This window comes from Bufo gargarizans, chromosome 1, assembly GCF_014858855.1.
Source record: "Bufo gargarizans isolate SCDJY-AF-19 chromosome 1, ASM1485885v1, whole genome shotgun sequence".
Lineage (NCBI taxonomy): Eukaryota > Metazoa > Chordata > Amphibia > Anura > Bufonidae > Bufo > Bufo gargarizans.
In genome coordinates, this window is record NC_058080.1 from 401,719,731 (window position 1) to 401,743,220 (window position 23,490).

The following is a 23,490-nucleotide window of genomic DNA, read 5'->3' on the forward strand; positions in this document are numbered from 1 at the left end:
GTATTGCACACCTTGTGCTTTTGGGCACTCCAGTGATGTTGCAGCTCTGAAATATGGCCAAACTGGTGGCAAGTGGCATCTTGGCAGCTGCACGCTTGACTTTTCTCAGTTCATGGGCAGTTATTTTGCGCCTTGGTTTTTCCACACGCTTCTTGCAACCCTGTTGACTATTTTGAATGAAACGTTTGATTGTTCGATGATCACACTTCAGAAGCTTTGCAATTTTAAGAGTGCTGCATCCCTCTGCAAGATATCTCACTATTTTTGACTTTTCTGAGCCTGTCAAGTCCTTCTTTTGACCCATTTTGCCAAAGGAAAAGAAGTTGCCTAATAATTATGCACACCTGATATAGGGTGTTGATGTCATTAGACCACACCCCTTCTCATTACAGAGATGCACATCACCTAATATGCTTAATTGGTAGTAGGCTTTCGAGCCTATACAGCTTGGAGTAAGACAACATGCATAAAGAGGATGATGTGGTCAAAATACTCATTTGCCTAATAATTCTGCACTCCCTGTAGATTGTTATGAAGAGTGATGAGATGAATTGCAATTAATTGCAAAGGCATTCCTTGCAATAAAAACTAACAATCACAAATCCACCATTTGCACTGCATCTTAGCCCTGTCACAAAATGACCTGCTATCATCATTCCGTTGATCTCATTAGCTCAGGAAAAAGCGTTAATGAAGACAAGGCAGCTGATATCACTCTGTCATGCTGACTGAATAAGACAAGCAGACTGGTTGCTTTGAAAGGGGTGGTGTTGTTTGAACCCATTATCTTCTGTTAACCATAGTTCCCTCCAAGGAAACATGTGCAGTCATCATTTCTTTGTAGCAAAAGAGCTACACACGCAAAGACATTGCTGCTTCTACCTAAATCAACCATTATTGCACCCAAATTAGCCATTTATTGGAAAATCAGGAACTTCAAGGACATAGGTTCAATTCCTGTAAAGAATGTTTCACAGTGCTCAAGAAGCTCCAGAACATACCAGTACCATCTGCTAAACAGGCTGACTTCCTGCCAATGGTGGTAGTTGAGCTAGTCCAGTCAATTGAGAGGAGAGTGAGGTGGAGGCGGAATGTGTTTGGCCCCTCTCCAGCCAGAAGGAGTGTAGGAGCAGCTCATAGAGCACCCACTCCCTGCATATACAGAGAGGGAAAACAGGCCAAGGACACCCTCATCAACATCAAGCGACTATTAGGCCAGTGTTAGCTAGGTGCAGAGATTATCACCAAGACATCCTGCTACCATACCTCCTCCACAGACGGAATTTGCACTAAAGCCTTCTGAAAACGTTTGTATTCTCAACCGATGGCCTGAGGTAGAACACCATGATACAACTACAACTCTACATCAGGGCCACCACCATTCCCATCATCTACACCGACTCCCACGGGGGCTCACTTCAGATAGAGCTAATGGATCAGGTCACCACCAGTGCAGAACTTGCTCAGGAATGGCAGCAGGCAGATGTGAGTAAATCTGCATGCACAGTCAGACAAATCCCTTTGGAGAATGGTCTGGTGTCAAGAAGGGCAGCAAAGAAGCCTCTTCTCTCCAAGAAAAACTGATGAAGCCCCCTTCAGACTGTGACTTTGGGACATCTGGAAAAATGATTGTCCAGAGAAGAAATAAATCTCCAAGTTTAAATTTCTCTACTTCTATAATACATAGTAATACCTACAAAAATAGTTATTACTTTACATTCCCCATATGTCTACTTCATGTTAGGATAATTTTGGGAATGCCATTTTATTTTTGGGGGACGTTACAAGGCTTAGAAGTTTCTCAGAAATTTTCAAAAAACAACTTTTTAAGGACCAGTTCAGGTCTGAAGTCACTTTGTGAGGCTTACATAATAGAAACCACCCAAAAATGACTCCATTATAGAAACTACACCCCTCAAGGTATTCAAAACTGATTTTACAAACTTTGTTGACCCTTTAGGTGTTCCACAAGAATTAATGGAAAATAGAGATACAATTAAAAAATTTCACTTTTTTGGCAGATTTTCCATTTTAATAATTTTTTTCCAGTTACAAAGCAAGGGTTAACAGCCAAACAAAACTCAATATTTATGGCTCTGATTCTGTAGTTTACAGAAACACCCCATATGTGGTCATAAACCGCTGTACGAGCACACGGCAGGGCACAGAAGGAAAGGAATGCCATTTAGGAAGGCAGATTTTGCTGGACTGGTTTTTTGACACCATGTCCCATTTGAAGCCCCCCTGATGCACCCCTAGAGTAGAAACTCCAAAAAAGTGACCCCATTTTAGAAACTACGGGATAGGGTGGAAGTTTTTTTGGTACTAGTTTAGGGTACATATGATTTTCGGTTGCTCTATTTTACACTTTTTGTGAGGCAAGGTAACAAGAAATAGCTGTTTTGGCACCGTTTTTATTTTTTGTTATTTACAACATTCATCTGACAGGTTAGATCATGTGGTATTTTTATAGACCAGGTTGCTACGAACGTGGCAATACCTAATATGTATACAATTTTTTTTATTTATGTAAGTTTTACACAACGATTTCATTTTTGAAACAAAAAAATCATATTTTAGTGTCTCCATAGTCTGAGAGCCATAGTTTTTTCAGTTTTTGAGCAATTATCTTCGGTAGGGTCTAATTTTTTGCGGAATAAAATGACGGTTTGATTGGCACTATTTCGGGGTGCATATGACTTTTTGATCGCTTGCTATTACACTTTTTGTGATGTAATGTGACAAAAAATGGCTTATTTTACACCAGTGTTTTATTTATTTTTTACGGTGTTCACCTGAGCGGTTAGGTCATGTGATATTTATATAGATCAGGTTATTACGGATGTGGCGATGCCTAAAATGTATACTTTTTTTAATTTACTTAAGTTTTACACAATAACAGCTTTTTTAAAACCAAAAAAATTATGTTTTAGTGTCTCCATATTCTGAGCCATAGTTTTTTTATTTTTTGGGTCATTGTCTTAGGTAGGAGTTCATTTTTTGTGGGATGAGGTGACGGTTAGATTGGTACTATTTTGGTGGGCATACGCCTTTTTGATCGCTTGCTGTTGTACTTTTTGTGATGTAAGGTGATAAAAAAATGGTTTATTTAGCACAGTTTTTTTTTTTTTTTTTACGGTGTTCATCTGAGGGGTTAGATCATGTGATCATGTTTATAGAGCCGGTCTATACGCACGCGGCGATAGCTAATATGTCTATTTCCCCCCCCCCCCATTTTTTACCAATTTTTTTTTAACTTTATTTGGGGAAAATTATGTTTTTGTTTATTTTTACTTGAAACTTTAAATTTTTGGGGGGGAAACAAAATTTTTTGTCCCACTTTGGGACTTCAACTTTTGGGGGTCTGATCCTTTACAATGCATTCCAATACTTCTGTATTGGAATTCATTGGCTGTATGAGTAATACTGTGTGTATTACTCATACAGCTTCCGGCCTGTGAGATTCAGGGGGCTGGATCTCACAGGCTCGTCACCGGAAGGCAGTGCCGATGCCTTCCGGTGACGCCCCTGTCGCACCGCCCCTGTCGCCGCCGCAACCTGTACAGGCCGCAAACTGCAGGTCTGAATTGACCTGCGGTTTGCTCGACACGGGGGGGGGGGGGGGTGGGACGTGTCACATTGTTACGATCACCGCTCACCGGTACGTCATGTGTCCTTAAGTACCGGGACGTCATGTGTCCGGGACAGGTTAAGGAGCCATGCACAGATCTTACATAACTGAATTTGTCATTTAACTGTTCTGTGCGCTGTGAAATTAGATAATACAGCAGATTCTTTTTTTTACTACAATAGTGCATAATAAGTCCCCTACAATGGGGCTATTAAAAATACTACTTAGGCTACTTTCACACTAGCGTTAAAGTCTTCCGGTATTGAGTTCCGTCATAGGGGCTCAATACCGGAAAAAAACGCTTCAGTTTTGTCCCAATGCATTCTGAATGGAAAGCAATCTGTTCAGGATGCATCAGGATGTCTTCAGTTCAGTCCCTTTTACGGTATTTGGCCGGAGAAAATACCGCAGCATGCTGCAGTATTTTCTCCGGCCGAAATTCCGGAACACTTGCAGGATCCGGCATTAATTTCCATAACAATTTATTAATGCCGGATCCGGAACCAAGTGTCTGGGAAAATGGATCCGGTTTCCAGGTCTGCGCATGCGCAGACCTTTAAAACTGTGAAAAAGATAAATACCGGATCCGTTTTTCTGGATGAGACGGATCCGGTATTGCAATGCATTTGTCAGACGGATCCGATTCCGGATCTGGAAACAAATAATATCTGTTTGTATATGGATTTCCAGATCCGGCAGGCAGTTCGGGCAACGGAACTGCCTGCCAGATTCTTCTAACGCTAGTGTGAAAGTACCCTTGTTCTATCACATGGGGATAAAAAGGAAGCCAAGAGTTAGGCTCCATTCACACGTCCGCACGATCCACGGAGCCGCGGAGCCGCAAAACACGGAAAGCGGATATGTGCGTTCTGCATTTTGCGGACCGCACATTGCTGGCATTATAGAATATGCCTTTTCTTGTCCACAATTGCGGACAAGAATATGACATGTTTTATTTTTTTCGGGAACGGATTTGCGAATCCGGAAGTGCGGGTCCGCAATTCCGTGTCCGGGCAGCACATCGTGCTGCCCCATAGGAATGAATGGGTCCTCAATTCCGTTCCGCAAAATGCGGAACGAAATTGCGGACGTGTGAATGGACCCTAAGGCGTCTTGCACGTGACCGTATGGCTTTTTCAGTATTTAGCGGTCCGCAAAAAATGGAACAGAACAGCTGGCCCCTGATAGAACAGTACTATCCTTGTCCATTATGCGAACAATAATAGGACATGTTCTATCTTTGAGCGGAACGGAAAAACGGAAATACGGAAACAGAAGGCATACAGAGTACCTTCAGTTTTTTTTGCGGATCTATTAAAATGAATGGTTCCGTATACGGTCCGTATACAGAACGCAAAAAACAGAACGGAAAAAAAAACGTTTGTGTGCAAGAGGCCTAATTTATAGGATAGTTAGACAAATTTTTATTGGGAAGCAGAAATGAAGATTATCTATTGACCAGGTCACTCTGATCTTCAATTGTCCAGTTTAATGTCCAGCCACTGTAACCCCAACTTCCTATTTATAGCTGTCAGGCGTAGAACCCGTGGGATCTTTTACTATAGCTTATTCACTTCAAGGTTCTACATGCTCTATGTTCAGAGAAGCTCTTCTGCATGCATTGATATTGCTTGTTTATTGAGTTTGTCACCTTTCTGTTACATTTTGCCAGTCTGACCCTTTCCTTAAGATGGTTTGAGCCATAGAACTGGTCTTCATTGGATGTTTTATATTTCAGTGTTATGTATAAAAATCCTAGAGAGTCATCCATCCCTAACGTTACTTCTCCAGTTTGATGTTTGGTCTGTAGAACAACAGAACCTCTTGACTAATTCAACCTGCTTTTAAAGGGAGTCTGTCAGCAGATTTACCCCTTTTTAACAGTTGCCATACCGCTGTAGCCGCAAAACAGATGATTAACACAGTACCTTTATATGCTTTGGTGGACTTTTAAATATGCCAAAAACGAACTTTGATGAGGGCTCGCAAGTGCCCAGGGCGGAGTCCACCGGGTTGGAGCCCAGGCAGCTCTGCCTCTTCGGCTCTTATCCCTGCCCAGCCTCCTCCTCTGCCCGCCTATCTGTTGTCTCTCCCCCTCAGCGAGATCCCGCGCCGACGCGATGACTTCCTTGGTCGGGGCATGCGCATAAGCTACTGCGATGCCGTGTCAGCAATGGGCATGGCAGTGCGCATGCCCCGGCCAAGGAAGTTATCGCATCGGCGCGGGATCTCGCTGAGGGGGAGAGACAACAGATAGGCGAGCAGAGGAGGAGGCTGGGCGGGGATAAGAGCCGAAGAGGCAGAGCTGCCTGGGCTCCAACCCGGTGGACTCCGCCCTGGGCACTTGCGAGCCCTCATCAAAGTTCGTTTTTGGCATATTTAAAAGTCCACCAAAGCATATAAAGGTACTGTGTCAATCATCTGTTTTGCGGCTACAGCGGAATGGCAACTGTTAAAAAGGGGTAAATCTGCTGACAGACTCCCTTTAAGCATTATACTGGTGCAATGTAATCGTTGGATTTCATATTTTAATTAATGAGCAAGAATATTTCAAGGAACGTTAAACATAGAAAATGTGAAAAAAAATAAAAATAAAAAAGAATCTCCTGACAATTACTTCATCTCTTCCCTTCATTTTATCCTATTTTGTATGATCAACTAAGTTTGAGAAATGCATAAAGAAATCTTCCCTGTGTCACGGAGGTCAGCCAGTTTTCACAATCCTGTGTCTGGCTGTAAGGCAGCTGGCCGGAAAAGAAGCCTCCTCACTTTGTCTGCAGTAGGACAGAGATATTGTGTAGCCACTGACCCTCAGTCGGTTTCTTGCAAAACCGTATGGCCATTAAGAATAAACAATCCATTTTTAAGGATCTAATTATGAAATTCTGTTACCTGTGGTCCTGTTCTTTGTTTCCAATGTTACTTAGGGTGTTTCCTTTACTAGCAACCAATGTGCATTTCGTTCTTCTCTTGTAGAGCTCTCAAACAGTCGTCATCACATGGCTGTGGTTTTATTAGGATCCATTGCTTTTGTGTGCTTCATAGTATTTATCTCTTACTCACTGGCACGGTAAGTATCTTATATTTAATACATAACTGTCTTAAGTGAAAATGTATTTTCCTTCGCAGCATCGTTGTATTATGCGCGCTATAGCATTTACTTTCTTCCAGATAAGATTATTTTAATACCTGAGGTGTGACTCATAAATGCAGTACAATAGTACCTGACGTAAACAGGGTCACTTAATTCTGCCCTCCATGGACTTGTAAAAATCCTGTCAGCAATCTGACAACAATATTGTGAAATCAGAATCAGCCAAAGCAGTATAAGCAGGGAAATTGTGTCAGTGGTAGACAAACTTTAGAAATATAGACAAGCTTGAGGTGCAAAAAAGGGGATACTTGGGTACAAGAAGATGACCAAGAAAAAATACCTAGCAAATATTCACAGGGTTCGATAGTATCTATTTATCTTTGATGTAGACATCATGCAATTTTTAATTTCTTGATATATCTTTATAGCCTTTGGGGCGCCTTGTTCTGATAAGGAGCTTTAAATGACTTGCATGATTATAAAATTCTGTAGCCTACAGCTGCCACTAGGGGGTGTTAAGGACTGCATACTTACTGTGTGTACACAGGAGTTTATAGAAGCAGAGTGCGACCCCTAAGCCTTTAAGAACCTAGTTTAACATTAAAAGGGTTGTCTCACTTCAGCCAATGGCATTTATCATGTAGAGAAAGTTCATACAAGCCACTTACCAATGTATTACCGAATATACACAGGAGTTTATATAAGCAGAGTGCTACCTTTAACACTTTAAGAATCTATTTAGACATTAAAAGGGTTGTCTCACTTCAGCAAATGGCATTTATCATGTAGGGCAGCACTAGCAGAGACCTTAGACATCACCGGATCTAAAGAAAAAGCCCTTGTCCTGCCCGATTTAGCGCAGGGCAAGGGAGTTCATGCTCTGATGCTCATCTCAGAGCTTCAGTACTTGCAGTGCTACATTGGTGATCACTCTGCCTTTTTAGATGTTTCATTCTAGCTTTCCAAACTCTGCATTCATCTTTCAGATAGCCTGTTTTCTTGCACACAAAACATGGGTCTCCTTTAAATGAGCTTTGCTTATGACCAGACCTGTGTCTTTACTGTAGATTCTGCTCTGTGACTATTATTTTCATTTTCTGATTTTCTCTTGAACTCCTCTACAAGCTTTCCTATAACATACTCCAGAGTGAGCTCATTATCTGGACGTGCATCTAGTGGGGTCACAACTTTCTAGAAGACCACTGAGTAACAGTGCAGCCACGTGGAAATCTTTTATTTCTTCTCCAATACCTCGCAGGTGCTCTACAATTTCTAAGGTATCTCTTATATAGTCCTGCATGTTCTGCCCTTGCTTAACTTAGACTGGTACAGTTGTATCAATAAATAGAGCTTGTTGATGAGATTCATTCTATCATGCACTTTTTGTAGCTCCTTCCACAACTCTTTTGCAGGTTCATATTTACATATGTGCACAATCTGACCATCATCTATACTGAGGGAGATAGGGCTCTGTGCTTTCTGATCCTTCTCCAGCCAATCCTCTGATAGTGGATCTGTTTTACATTCCTGTGTGTATTTCCACAGACCTTCTCTTATTAGAAGGATTCTAATATTTCCACGATTGGTAGTTCTGATTAGTCACTGTGCACTGGCACTGTGAATTTCACTGGGCTGCTGCTGGTGGCCATCTTTTCTTTGTACAGAAGGGGCCTTGATTGGTTGGATCTGAGTCTGAGGCATTGTATGCTAAGTCTGGTTTCAACTTACGATGGGTCAGAAAAGACCATTGTATGTTGAAAATATTGTATCCTGAGGCCATTGTATCTTGAGGGATCACTGTACACTGTTGTCCTTCTGTATGCTGTGTGCCTCTGGGTCCATAACCTGTTGGCAGTGGATTAATCCGGTCTTCATCAGGCGTAGCATGAGGAACAACAGGGTTTTATTCAGAAATAACAGAACAGCATATGAATATAACAGCACAACTGGCTTTCTTCTCTCTCAGCTCTCTCTCTGTACATGTGCAGCGAGTCTCCGCCCCTTCCTGCCTTTTCTTTTTAGCAGTACTTTATTAACAACATAACACTGTGTCTGGAAACAGGCAATTACATAATGTAGTTGTTGCAATACACAGAATAATGAGCATTATTCAAAACAATATCCCATCCAGACTTTCATAGTCCAGGACAACCCCTTTAACCGCCTCCGGACCGCCTAACGCAGATGTGCGGTCCGGAGGCGGCAGCGCTGCGCACAGTCACGCATATACGCGTCATCTCGCGAGACGCGAGATGACGCGCTTTGCCGGCCCGCGCATGCACAGTTCGGGCCGGCATTTCGTCGAGGGGAGTTGCGTCATCAGCTTGCCAGCCAATGATCGCGGCTGGCAAGCTGATGATTTTTAAAAAAAACAATCAGAGTGCCAGATAACAGATCATATTAGTAAATATGATCTGCTATATGGCTGGCCTGCTCCTCTGCTGGTTCTTTTCGTCGGTTGGATCCAGCAGAGGAGAAGGCTACACAGTGAGTACACCAACACTACATACTAGCCCCAGATCACCCCCCTGAACCCCAATTAACCCTTTGATCACCCCTTTGATCGCCCCTGTCAATCACTAGTGAAAGGAAAAAAGTGATCAGTGTAAACTGTCACTTTTTTTTTTCACTGGTATTGACCGTTAGGTTTTAGGTATAGTTTAGGCCCCTTGGTTAGGTAGTTTAGGGATCGGTTAGCGCCCAGCCCACTGCACCGCAGTCCGTTATTCGCTGATTAGCGTATCGCTAATCAGCATTTGTACTTTTATAGTATCTGGAAGTGATCAAAACTGATCATGGTCAGATCTATAATTGTATTAGTGTCACTTTAGTTCGCCCTCCACCCAAAACGCAGTGTTTGCCCGATCAGGCCTGATCGGTCGCCCACACGTGCGTTCGCCCACACCCGCCCCACCGGAGTGACAAAAATTATTTTTTTGGATCACTGCACATTCACTTTACACGCACTACGGCGATAAAAAAATCAGTTTTGATATTTTTTATCAACCGCAGCGGCCTCCGGTACTTCGCTAGCCTCCCCTTTGTAAGACAGGCTTGCTTTTTTTTCTTGGGTAGTCTCAGGGAATACCCCTAAATTTAGTTGCCCAAATGTCAAACAGGGGGTATTCTTCTGAAGAGGCCTACAGGCTTCTGACCCAGTCGGATGAGGAATGGGAACCCTCATCTGATGAATCTAGCGGGTCAGAATACGAACCTGTAGAAAGCAGTGGCTCTCTGCTGGCAAACCCTGATTGGCAGTCCCCAACTTCAGCCACACCTGTAGTTTTCCCTTTCACTGCCCAGTCTGGAGTTCGGGTTGAGACAGCTCAGATCGGTTCGGCCCTGGGATTTTTTGAGCTGTTCTTGACTGCGGAGCTCTTAGACTTAGTTGTGGCCGAAACAAACAGGTATGCCACACAATTTATAACCGCTAACCCGGGAAGCTTTGATGCCCAGCCTTTCCGGTGGAAACCAGTCCAAGTTTCCGAAATTAAAACTTTTCTGGGCCTTCTCCTCAACATGGGTCTAACTAAAAAGCATGAATTGCGGTCATATTGGTCCACGAACCCAATTCATCACATGCCCATGTTCTCTGCTGCTATGTCCAGGGCACGTTTTGAGGCCATCATGCGTTTCCTGCACTTTAGCGACAACACCGCCTCCCGTCCCAGAGGCCACCCTGCTTTTGACCGGCTCCACAAAATTCGGCCCCTCATAGACCATTTCAACCTGAAATTTGCAGATTTGTATACCCCAGAGCAAAACATCTGCGTAGACGAGTCCCTGATACATTTTACCGGGCGCCTTGGCTTCAAACAATACATCCCAAGCAAGCGCGCCCGGTATGGGGTCAAATTGTATAAGCTCTGTGAAAGGGCCACAGGCTATACCCACAAATTTCGGATCTATGAGGGAAAAGATCAGACCCTGGAGCCGGTCGGTTGCCCTGACTACCTGGGGAGCAGTGGGAAGACAGTTTGGGACTTGGTGTCACCCTTATTCGGCAAGGGGTACCATCTTTATGTGGACAATTTTTACACAAGTGTGGCCCTCTTTAGGCATTTGTTTCTAGAACGGATTGGCGCCTGTGGCACCGCGCGAACTAGTCTCGTGGGCTTCCCCCAACGGCTCGTTACCACCCGTCTTGCAAGGGGGCAGAGGGCCGCACTGTGTAACGAAGAACTGCTCACGGTGAAATGGAGAGACAAGCGTGACGTTTACATGCTCTCCTCCATTCACGCAGACACGACAATACAAATTGAGCGAGCAACCCGTGTCATTGAAAGTCCACGACTATAATTTGCTCATGGGAGGGGTGGACTTCAATGTCCAGATGTTGTCTCCGTATTTAGTTTCCCGCAGAACCAGACGCTGGTATAAGAAGGTGTCTGTATATTTGATTCAATTGGCTGCATATAATAGTTTTGTTCTCTACAGTAAGGCTGGGAGAACTGGATCCTTCCTCAAATTTCAGGAAGAGATCATCGAGAACCTCCTGTACCCAGGAGGTTCCGTGGCCCCATCCACCAGTGTAGTTAGCCGTCTACACGAGCGACATTTCCCCAATGTCGTTCCTGGTACCTCAACCCAACAGTCCCCCCGAAAAAGATGTTGTGTCTGTAGCAGGAGTGGAATAAGGCGTGACACCCGCTATTTCTGTCCTGACTGTCCTGACCACCCTGCCCTATGCTTTGGAGAGTGTTTCCGGAAGTACCACTCACAGGTACACTATTAGCATAGGGATCATCTCACCAGGACAGGCACACAGGGCTATTAGGGCCCATTCACTCACACAGCTGCTGCAAACCTCTCCTTTCACCTGGGACAAAGTGCATAACGCACTTTGCCACATCTTTGGGCGATTTGCGCTTTGCACATTGACCCATGGGGAAGGAGAGGTTTGTTCTATAAAGGTAAAAAACAAAAACAAAAAAAAAACACCAGTAAGCAAAAAGGTTAATGTTTAGTTCAAAAAGTTAAAGTTTATATATTCTGTTCCAAAGTTAATAAAATTATTGCGTTGCGGCCTGGTTTTTTCTTTTTTTTTTTTTACCTTCCAGGTGGACCAACCGATCGACTAGCTGCAGCACTGATGTGCATTCTGACAGAAGCATTGCGCTGCTGTCAGATTACACGCAAGTCGGTGTATTCGGCGCTGCAAGACGATTTCTCCTCTGCAGTAACAGATATGTTTGCCGAGGCATACGAGCTGAGGAGGAGGCGGCGTTCCTATGCTTTGGCAAACACTTTGTATATAAAAAATAAATAAAAAATCCCGGCAATGATTTATTCATCCACATTGATTGATGTGAATGGAGAAATCTGGTTTGCCAGGGCATACGAGCTAAGTGGGTATGGATTTTGGGCGGAGCTCCTATGTCCTGGCAGACGCCTTTCCCCTCCTTTGTTTTTTTTTTTGGCAGAGATTTTTTCATCCACATTGATCGATGTGAATGAAGAAATCTGTGCCGTTCATTTTTTTCTTTCAGCCAAGAGGCTGAACAGAAAAAAAAAATCTCATTACCTGTATGCTCAATATAAGGAGAATAGCAGAAACTCCTAATGCTGGCCATACATGTAATGATTGCGGAGACCCTCAAATGCCAGGGTAGTACAAACACCCCACAACTGACCCCATTTTGGAAAGAAGACACCCCAAGGTATTTGCTGAGGGGCATATTGAGTCCATGAAAGATTTAAATTTTTGTCCTAAGTTAGCGGAAAGTGAGACTTTGTGAGAAAAAAAAAAAAAAAAAAACAATTTCCGTTAACTTATGCCCAAAAAAAAAAATTCTATTAACTTGCCAGGCCCCTCATTGAATACCTTGGGGTGTCTTCTTTCCAAAGTGGGGTCACATGTGGGGTATTTATACTGCCCAGGCTTTTTAGGGGCCCTAAAGCGTGAAAAGAAGCCTGGGATCCAAATGTCTAAAAATGCCCTCCTAAAAGGAATTTGGGCCCCTTTGCGCATCTAGGCTGCAAAAAAGTGTCACACATCTGGTATCGCCGTACTCAGGAGAAGTTGGGGAATGTGTTTTGGGGTGTCATTTTACATATACCCATGCTGGGTGAGAAAAATATCTTGGTCAAATGCCAACTTTGTATAAAAAAAATGGAAAAGTTGTCTTTTGCCAAGATATTTCTCTCACTAAGCATGGGTATATGTAAAATGACACCCCAAAACACATTCCCCAACTTCTCCTGAGTACGGCGATACCAGATGTGTGACACTTTTTTGCAGCCAAGGTGGGCAAAGGGACCCACATTCCAAAGTGCACCTTTCGGATTTCACCGGTCATTTTTTATAGATTTTGATTGCAAAGTACTTCTCACACATTTGGGCCCCTAAATTGCCAGGGCAGTATAACTACGCCACAAGTGACCCCATTTTGGAAAGAAGACACCCCAAGGTATTCCGTGAGGGGCACGGCGAGTTCCTAGAATTTTTTTTTTTTTGTCGCAAGTTAGTGGAATATGAGACTTTGTAAGGAAAAAATAAAAAATAAAAATAATCATCATTTTCCGCTAACTTGTGACAAAAAATAAAAAGTTCTATGAACTCACTATGCCCATCAGCGAATACCTTAGGGCAGGGATGTCAAACTCGTGGCCCTCCAGCTGTTGCAAAACTACAGCTCCCATCATGCCTGGGCATACTACAGCTATCAGGGAATGATGGGAGTTGTAGTTTTGCAACATCTGGAGGGCCATGAGTTTGACATCCATGCCTTAGGGTGTCTACTTTCCGAAATGGGGTCATTTGTGGGGTTTTTCTACTGTTTGGGCATTGTAGAACCTCAGAAAACATGACAGGTGCTCAGAAAGTCAGAGCTGCTTCAAAAAGCGGAAATTCACATTTTTGTACCATAGTTTGTAAACGCTATAACTTTTACCCAAACAATTTTTTTTTTTGCCCAAACATTTTTTTTTTATCAAAGACATGTAGAACTACCGTATTTTTCGCCGTATAAGACGCACTTTTTCTTCCCCCAAAATGGGGGGAAAATGCCCCTGCGTCTTATACGGCGAATGCAGTCAGTTTTACATCGCTGGCAGCGATGTAAAGCGAGCGGGGACTCGGGGAGGGACTGGGAGGAGGAGCTGGGGACGGCAATAGCGGCGGGGCAGTTCAGTCACTGTACTAAAGGCCTGCCCCGCCGCTCCGGTGTACTAATAAAATATGTCATATTCAATTAATGATTATTAAATATGCCCCTTTATGCCTAATAGTACCTTAAATCCTAAGTGCATCCGTACAATGCAGGCCGGGCGGGCGGCAGCGTAACTCCCTGATGTCACGCGCCTGCGCCGCCTACTTTATGAATGAAGCAGGCGGCGCAGGCAAGTGACGTCAGTGAGTGACGCGCCGCGCCGGCTGCCCGGCCTGCCGGCATTGTACTGAAGCGCTTAGGATTTAAGGTACTATTAGGAATAAAGAGGCATATTTAATAACTATTAATTGAATAAGACATATTATATTAGTATACTGGAGCGGCGGGGGATCTGTGGATGGCACAGTTATGGGCTGGGAGGGTCTGTGGATGACACATGTATAACAGTGCCATCCACAGATCCCCCCCTGTAACAGTGCCAGCCACAGATCCCCCCATAACAGTGTCTGTCATCCACAGTTCCCCCATAACAGTGTCCGTCATCCACAATTTCCCCCCATAACAGTGTCCGTCATCCACAGATCCCCCCATAACAGTGTCCGTCATCCACAGATCCCCCCATAACAGTGTCAGTCATCCACAGATCCCCCCATAACAGTGTCCGTCATCTACAGATCCCCCCATAACAGTGTCCGTCATCCACAGATCCCCCCATAACAGTGTCCGTCATCCACAGAACCCCCCATAACAGTGTCCGTCATCCACAGATCCCCAGTAATAGTGCCATCCACAGACCACCTAGTTCCAAACCCACAGGACACCTTTTGGTTAAAAATATTTTTTTTCTTATTTTCCTCCCCAAAAACCTAGGTGCGTCTTATACGCCGGTGTGTCTTATACGGCGAAAAATACGGTATAAATTTAGCGAAAAATTTATATATGGATGTCGTTCTTTTTGCAAAATTTTACAGCTGAAAGTGAAAAATGTCATTTTTTTGCAAAAAAATCGTTACATTTTGATTAATAACAAAAAAAGTAAAAATGTCAGCAGCAATAAAATACCACCAAATGAAAGCTCTATTAGTGAGAAGAAAAGGAGGTAAAATTCATTTGGGTGGTAAGTTGCATGACCGAGCGATAAACGGTGAAAGTAGTGTAGTGCAGAAGTGTAAAAAGTGGCCTGGTCATGAAGGGGGTTTCAGCTAGCGGGGTTGAAGTGGTTAACAAGGATAAGAGCTTCTTCTGACCCCAGTTGTAAAGAAGGATCCTGCTGTATGTAAGAACCTGAGCAGTTACCACCAGTTGGCTGTTAGAAAAGTTGGTTGTGAGTGAAATGAAATCCACTATAAGAGACTGCAGCAGGGGAGGAGGCCTCAGACGGTGTCAGCCATGTTTCTGTGAGACCCAGAAAGCAAAGTTTTTTGAGAGATGAAGAGGTCATGAATTTAGGACAGTTTGTTCATTCCATAATGCTCCTGCAAGAGGAACCAAAGGAGCAGGGGTCAGAGGAATGGTTAGTTATTAGGTTTAAGGGGTTGCAGACATTTGTAGAAGGAGATTTGTAGTAGGAGGTGAAGGCGATGGTGGGGATTTGCTGAGGGAGGCCTGGATTTGGAGAGATATCACCAGCAATAAGGAGAAGCAGATAAATTGTTAGTAGGTGGGAATAAGAGAGGGCAGGAGGTATCTGTATGTGTTTGGGAAGGAAGTGTTTTACATTACCAAACAGGTTAGTGCAAGCGGTCAGGTGAGAAGGTAAGATGGAGGGAGAGATATATAGGTCCTTGCTGGGTGAATAGATGTGGGGATATGTCAGGATGTTTTGGAAAAGTGGGAAAAGTAAGATGGAAGATAGGAACATTTTTTGCATTAACTATTTTTGCAATTACCTTTGGTCCCCTTCTGGTTCAATTCTGGTATAATTCGGTATGTGCATTTGAAAGATGTTGCATGTTGAAAAGACCAAGGTCAAAAAAGACCCAAAGACTTAGATTTATACCCCTCAGTGTTCAATCAGGTGTGAACAAGAGGGGAGGGGGTACATTTGGCCTAATCAAGGGAGGACCAGATACAGGGTGAAATAGTCAATATAAACAAATACTCCATAAATCCAGCAGGGAAAGAGACATTAAAAGTTCAATGCAGACATACCCGAACATGAGAAGGAAAGATAAAGGGTGTGGACAATATCAGACTCTGGAAAAGTTGGGTGCTGCAGTTAGATTTAATGCAGACATACCAGAACATGAGAAGGAAAGCCATTATGTTTGCTTTTTCATATTATGTTTTTTTTTTGTAGGTGCTGTAACAACTAACAGGGATATGTACAGTAAGTACCTATTTTATATTATAGCTTTATATCTTAAAGGGAACCTGTCACCGGGATTTTGTGTATAGAGCTAAGGCCATGGGTTGCTAGATAGCTGCTAGCACATCCGCAATACCCAGTCCCCATAGCTCTGTGTACTTTCATTGTGTAAAAAAAACAATTTGATACATATGCAAATTACCCCGAGATGTGTCCTGTCCCTGAGATGAGTCCTGTACATGAGATGAGTCAGGGACAGGACACATCTCAGGTTAATTTGCATATGTATCAAACTGGTTTTTTTACACAATAAAAGCACACTGAGCTATGGGGACTGGGTATTGCGGATGTGCTAGCGACCATCTAGTAACCCATGACCTCAGCTCTATACACAAAATCCAGGTGACAGGTTCCCTTTAAAAGTATTCCATTTGTGTGAAGTCATCCGCTAGGACCTCGACCAATCACGGGAATGGTGACCCTGTACCTCATGGAGCCCCATGCATTGACCTGGGTACCTGGTCGGGTATGCATACAGCTGCTCTATTGCATTTCTGCGGGAGGTCCGGATATAGCTTAGCGTTATACTTGGGTATCTCCGGACCTCCTATAGAAATTAATGGAGCAGAAGTGTGCAAGCTCGACCAGCTGCTCCATTCATTTCAAGGAGCTCCGCAAGGTACAGGGTCCCCTTTCTTTCGATTAGATGGGGCCCTAGAGGATCCGCAAAAAAAAGGGTCCGCAAAAAAAAAATTGATTCCATACGGAACGTCATTTGTTTTTTTGCGGATCTGCAATCCACATATGGCCACATATCGCAAAAAAAATTTTTTTTTTTTGCGGATGGCCGTGTGCATGTAGTCTAAGGGTCTTTTTTTTTCTTTTACAACCCATGCTTGTCCATGGACCATATCTGGTATTGTAGCTCAGTTCCATTCAGGTAAACGGGCTGTGCTGCAATACTAGAAACAGTTCGTGGACAGGAGTGGCGTTATTTCAAGGAACAAAACAGACCTTTTTTTTAATCCTTGACAAGCCCTTTAAGTACAATTAATATTTTTAGTGTGTTTTTTCAAATTTTAGATCCAACCATCTTACCATGTTTGCACTAAATGTATAGGCAGTTAATATGGCTGGAGCATGAATTTTGTTTTATTACTCGTCCAGTCTCATAAAATGTGAACTCAGGATTCAGATAAAGTTTGTCAGATAAGCATGGATTATCGCATTCTTTCCTGATGAGTAATACCATACAATGAATAAATTCTATTTTATGGCTCTGAGTTACTGAACAATGATTTAACTTTTTAACCCCAATACTACTATCATGTGCCTAGTAAGTAGTGCATATGTCTCTTGTGTCATAAAGTCTGGTACCGTGTAAGTCTGTAGTTAAAGGGGCTGTCTCACTTTAGCAAATGGCATTTATCATGTAGAGAAAGTTAATACAAGGCACTTACTAATGTACTGTTATTATCCATATTGCCTCCTTTGCTGGCTGGATTCATTTTTCCATCACATTATACACTTCTCGTTTCCATGGCTTTGACCACCGTACAATCCATCAGTGGTGGCCATGCTTGAAATCTATAGGAAAAAGCACTCTGGCGGCCAGGACCCTGAAAGCGCACATATGCACGCATGCGCAGCAGATCCTATCCTGGTCATCTTGTCTTTGTGCTGCAGCGGAGGTCTTAACACCTGGAAATGAGCAGTGATGTGATGGAAAAATGAATCAAAGGAGACAATATGACAACCACAATACATTAGTAAGTGACTTGTATTAACTTTCTCTACATGATACATGCCATTTGCTGAAGTGACACAACCAAAATGTTTTATCTCACTCCCTATAAAGGGCAAATATGTCTTGCAGGTATGATACCTTTTTCATGGTTAACAAAAATAGAAACAATGATACATAGCAAGCTACCGAGACAAATTAGGCCTCTCATCAGGCATAATATAACAGTGTCTGAAGAAACACATGCAATTTAAAATGCTATTAATATTTAATTTTCAAATCCCAAAGTACAAGGGAATATACATTTTTGACACTCTTATGACACACTGAACACCAGACAAAGGGGTTATGTCATGATTGCTGTAAAAATAAAAATTAGACAAAATATAGTACAGGACAATCTCTTTCTAACAAATGTAGAACCAGCCTTGTACCTCACACAAAACCAGAGAACCCCCTATTCATTGTTCGAATTGCTCTGTTAGATTTTCTTCAGGCTGACAGCTGAAGGGGGGGGGGGGGGGGGTCCTTTCTGCTGCAATCATCTCCCTATAATAGCTCAGGGGGCTTGTCCTTTCTGCTGCAGCCATCTCCCTATCACAGCTCAGGGAGTGTTTCCTCTCTGTTTCAGCTTCCTCCCTGTCATAGCTCAGGTGGTGTGTCTTTTCTGCTACAGCTTTCTCCCGGTTACTGCTCAGTGGGCGTGTCCATTCTCAGGGGGCATGTCCTTTCTGCTACAGCTCTCTCCCGGTTACTGCTCAGTGGGCGTGTCCATTCTCAGGGGGCATGTCCTTTTTGTTACAGCTCTCTCCCCGCAACTTTTACAGCTTCTGACAGTAGGTCCTACTAGTGGCCTAAAGGATGGAACTGAGCATGTGTGTACACCCCAAGGAGGGAATGTGCACGTTACTAAACAGATTATACACCAGGGGGCAACATTGTAATTAGTGTTGAGCGAATCGGGCTTTGGATCATCGATTCAAAGTCAATTCATTCAAAAACTTTGATTTTAGTGCTGTCTTCGTACAACATTAAAATGTATTGCCTCCGTGGAGGAAATATTTGTTTCAGCCGAAGTCGCGTAAGACTTCAGTGAATGAATTCGGTATTCATTTCTGCATCTTTAGAAACATTTAAAATTAGGACTTTGGCTGAAACGAATTTCCTCTCCACGGAGGCAATACATTTTAATGCTGTACGGAGACAGCATTAAAATTGAAGTTTTTGAATGAATCGACTTTGGATCAATGATCCGAAGCTTGATTCACTCAACACTAAATAAAATGAAGTAAGAAAACTAGCGTGGGCGGGGCTAAGCTCCATTCAAGTGAACAGAGCTTAGCCCCACCCACGCTAGTTGATACTAGTCGTGACGTCAGTGGGACGGTGGTAAACAGTGAGAAGGCCGCGGCGCTACTGGAGCACCGCTGCCTTCTGAAACAGCTGGTCGATCAGGAGCTGATGATCTATCCAGAGGATAGATCATCAGTTAAATGAAAGGGCAGAACCCCTTTAATGGTGGCATAACCGATTTAATTTTTCCCAAGGATTTATGTCATGTAACAAGATCTAAAGAATCTGCTGCAGAGATAGTGGGGGCACCAGATGTTTGAAATGACAACAATTAGATACACTATTTCCCCACTACTTATCTGTATGATAATTAAGGACATAAGAATCCTTTACTTGGGCCGACACAGCCATCAATTATCAGGAAGGAACCATTCAGTCCGGATAATTCCCTACTCCTCACAAGAAAGAGAGAGTCTTTTACATGCATTACAGTTTGACCCTGCCAGATTCTGCAGATAGGAACTCTTTGTAGCTGTTGAGTTCTAAATTTTAACAGCTTCCCCACCCCCATATAAATGTGTGTATGATAACAGCATCCTTACCCCCATATAAATGTGTGTATGATAACAGCATCCTCACCCCCATATAGATGTATGTATGATAACAGCATCCTCACCCCCATATAGATGTATGTATGATAACAGCATCCTCACCCCCATATAGATGTATGTATGATAGCAGCATCCTCATCCCCATATAGATTTATGTATGATAACAGCATCCTCCCCCCCATATAGATGTATGTATGATAACAGCATCCTCACCCCATATAGATGTATGTATGATAACAGCATCCTCACCCCATATAGATGTATGTATGATAACAGCATCCTCGCCCCCATATAGATGTATGTATGATAGCAGCATCCTCACCGCTGCATAGATTTATGTATGATAGCAGCATCCTCACCGCTGCATAGATTTATGTATGATAGCAGCATCCTCATCCCCATATAGATGTATGATAACAGCATCCTCGCCCCATATAGATGTATGTATGATAACAGCATCCTCACCCCATATAGATGTATGTATGATAACAGCATCCTCGCCCCCATATAGATGTATGTATGATAGCAGCATCCTCACCGCTGCATAGATTTATGTATGATAGCAGCATCCTCACCGCTGCATAGATTTATGTATGATAGCAGCATCCTCATCCCCATATAGATGTATGATAACAGCATCCTCGCCCCATATAGATGTATGTATGATAACAGCATCCTCACCCCATATAGATGTATGTATGATAACAGCATCCTCGCCCCCATATAGATGTATGTATGATAACAGCATCCTCACCGCTGTATAGATGTATATGATAACAGAATCCCCACCCCCATATAGATGTATGTATGATAACAGCATCCTCACCGATGTATATGATAACAGAATCCCCACCCCCCATATAGATGTATATGTGATAACAGAATCCTCACCCCAATAACAGAATACCAACCTCCAAGTTCAGTTTGGCCGAGCGGTGTCAATAGGGAGAGAGCCGCCATCAGACACCTCTTTTCGGATGAAAAAATTAACTTTGCCTGATCCTTTGGACAAAGCTGTGGAAGCTCCTCGTACACATTAGAGTGACAGCTGAACAGTTTGCTCTCAGCAGCAGTCGGGTAACTATAAGGGTCGCAGTGGTCGCAATAGCAAGAAAGAAGTGGGGGCACCGGCAGGGCCGTGGGAAATGAGCGCTTCCATTGTAGAGGTGCTCATCTCGCTATATCCAACTGTATCTCACTCCTAAGGGTGGTAATACAGTTGAATGCTGCGGCGGCCTGAAGCCTATCAGAAGCAGGCACAGGCAACACAATAATCATCATCGTGCCACCTGAGCAGGGCAACTACAGATCCGGAAACAAACCAGAAGAGGCCTGCACCGCATCGCTGACAGCCACATGGAGGTAAGTATTTGAGTTTATTATTTTTTATTTTGCACCATGCTCTTGGGCCACTATGGAGGACAGAGAGGAGCACTATGGGGGCATTGTTTCTACTTGCGGCACTAAATAGGGGCATTTTGTACTGACCCACATAAGGGGGCATATGTTTGTACTGGCACACATTGTGGGGAGCACTATGGGGATACTGGTTCTACTGGGGACACTAGAAGTGGGTATTTTTTGTACTGGCACACATTTTAAGGGGACATTTTTTGCACTGGCACACACAATAAGGGGGATTCTTTTTGCACTGGCAAACATTATAAATGGGTATTCTTTGTACTGGTGCACATTATAAGGGAGTATTTTTGTACTGGTACACATTAGGGGGCATTATTCTACTGCCACACATTATAAGAATAAATTATTACTACTGGGGGACTATGGGGAACATTATTGCTAATATGGGCACAATGTGGGCATTATTACTATTGAGGGCACTGTTAACACTAAGTGTACTCTGGTAGTGAATTATTACTATCGGTAGGAGCACTATTGCTGTGGGGGGCACTGGCACAGCATAAGCTTAGCACAATTATTTTTGGGGGACCTTATTTGCTGGGCACAGTTATCTGTGTGGTACTAGTATTTACAGGGGTACTGTTTCTGCTGTATAGTATTGAGGAGCACAGCGGGCACAGTATTGAAGGTGGCAGGACGGGGTGATCAAAACATGGGAGGATGATGTAAAGTAGGAAACTAAGATATCTGTTTGTCAAACTGTGCAAAAACAAGAGATGGCTGAAATAAATTATCATGGCGGTCAGGTCTGAATGGAGAAGATAAGGAAAGAGAACATCTACATCAGAGGAGAAGTCACTGGATGTAAGAGGTACGTGGTGCTGTATTACCTTGTATGTTTTGTAGCTCTGTATGTAATGTTTTTCAAGTATGTCTTTAACAGTAGGGCTGGAAGTAAGGGATTAGGTTGAGAATTTGGTATGGGGGTGAGGTGTCGTTTCAATTTTCCCCTCAGGCAGTGGAAAGGCTAGATGCACCCCTTCATCTTGCCACAAAGCACTGACGGACTCACCGTGACTGCAATATTGAATTCTTGCTCCCAGCCAGTGCCATCTTTACACTACACATGCAGCGTGCAGCCCAGGCTGCCTAGAAAGGATGGGCAGAGCCACAGTGCACTTGAAAGTCTTGCAGCAAGCGCAAATCGGCACTTCCAGACCAGACTTGCTGAGGATGCATGTTGTGGAAGACAGCCTGGGCCAAGTCAGGGTGTTTTGAGCTATGAAGTTGAGGTGCGAAGGGGTATTGAGGGTAGGGGGCCCAAGCTGAACCCTTGCACCAGGGTCCATGAGCCTTTAGCTACACCCCTGCTCACTAGGTTCTACAGACAACATGCTAATGTATATTGGGGCCTTAAAGCACCCTGTGAGATAAAATATCTATTATTAATGACTTTCTGTGCTGATACCTTGTGTACCCAGTGGAAAGTTTTCAGAGCTCAGCCCCTCAAGGTTGTCAATATTTTTATCAGTAGCATACTTTTTACATTACTTGCTGTTACCATATCTGCCTTATATAGTACACAGCTCACTCTTAACTCATCAGTTGCACAGCACTTATGCAAATATAGTATTGCAGTGTACCACAGGAGTGCTTGAGTGCAGATGTGGCCTTATGGGTCTAGTAGTAGTTGTACTCACAGTTCTGAAGCTTCCTGGGTGCACTGGTTTTTCCTTTCGGGGCACCCTTCGGTTCTTGGGATCCTCCTGCCTGATGGGGGTCAAAGTGCCCTTGGTGTTGATGGTTTTACAGTGTGGAGCCGGTTCCTTGTTGCCATGATGCTAACACCTTGTGGTGTAAATGTAGTGCAGGAAACAATAATGAGACAGTTGTGCAGCAGAATGTTTTCTTTACTGGGAAATTCAAATGGAAATAGTTCAGGACAGGTCTTACCATAATAGACTGGCTGATATTACACAAAAATCCAGTATCCACACATTTTACAGTTCTCACAGCTGCACATATAATCATAGGACAAAGGGTGTCTATTTTAAACAGCTTAGACAATCTTTCTTTCTCTGCACTTTGCTTACTGATTTGTACTTCACTTTAAGGGCGTTCCTCTCCATGGTTTCTAATCCATTCCTCCACTTTGGGATGTGGGCAAATACACAGGTCGGCCAAATTGTGTGGAGTGTGCTAGGGACCGGAGGCTTCCCCTGAACATGAGTGCCATAGAGTCAATTAAGTCTTTTATAAGACTGGTCACCTCTACAGTTCTTTCTCTACACCTCTCTTGCATCTGATCCACTTTCTGGTGATATTCTAGCACTAT

At 43.4% G+C, this 23,490-nt stretch overlaps 1 protein-coding gene across 4 annotated transcripts in view; it reads left to right on the forward strand.

Annotated features, from left to right (window-relative positions):
* Nucleotides 1–23,490, forward strand: part of LOC122931935 (sushi domain-containing protein 1-like) — a 231,231-nt gene that overhangs the window by 204,842 nt on the left and 2,899 nt on the right. For 3 of the 4 annotated variants that reach the window (XM_044286029.1, XM_044286039.1, XM_044286048.1), the window contains exon 23: nucleotides 6,608–6,701. In XM_044286029.1, the coding sequence (XP_044141964.1) occupies nucleotides 6,608–6,701 (94 nt within the window). Of the gene's footprint in view, nucleotides 1–6,607; nucleotides 6,702–16,136; nucleotides 16,167–23,490 lie in introns of all 4 variants that reach the window. The other variant, XM_044286058.1, reaches the window with a different exon arrangement.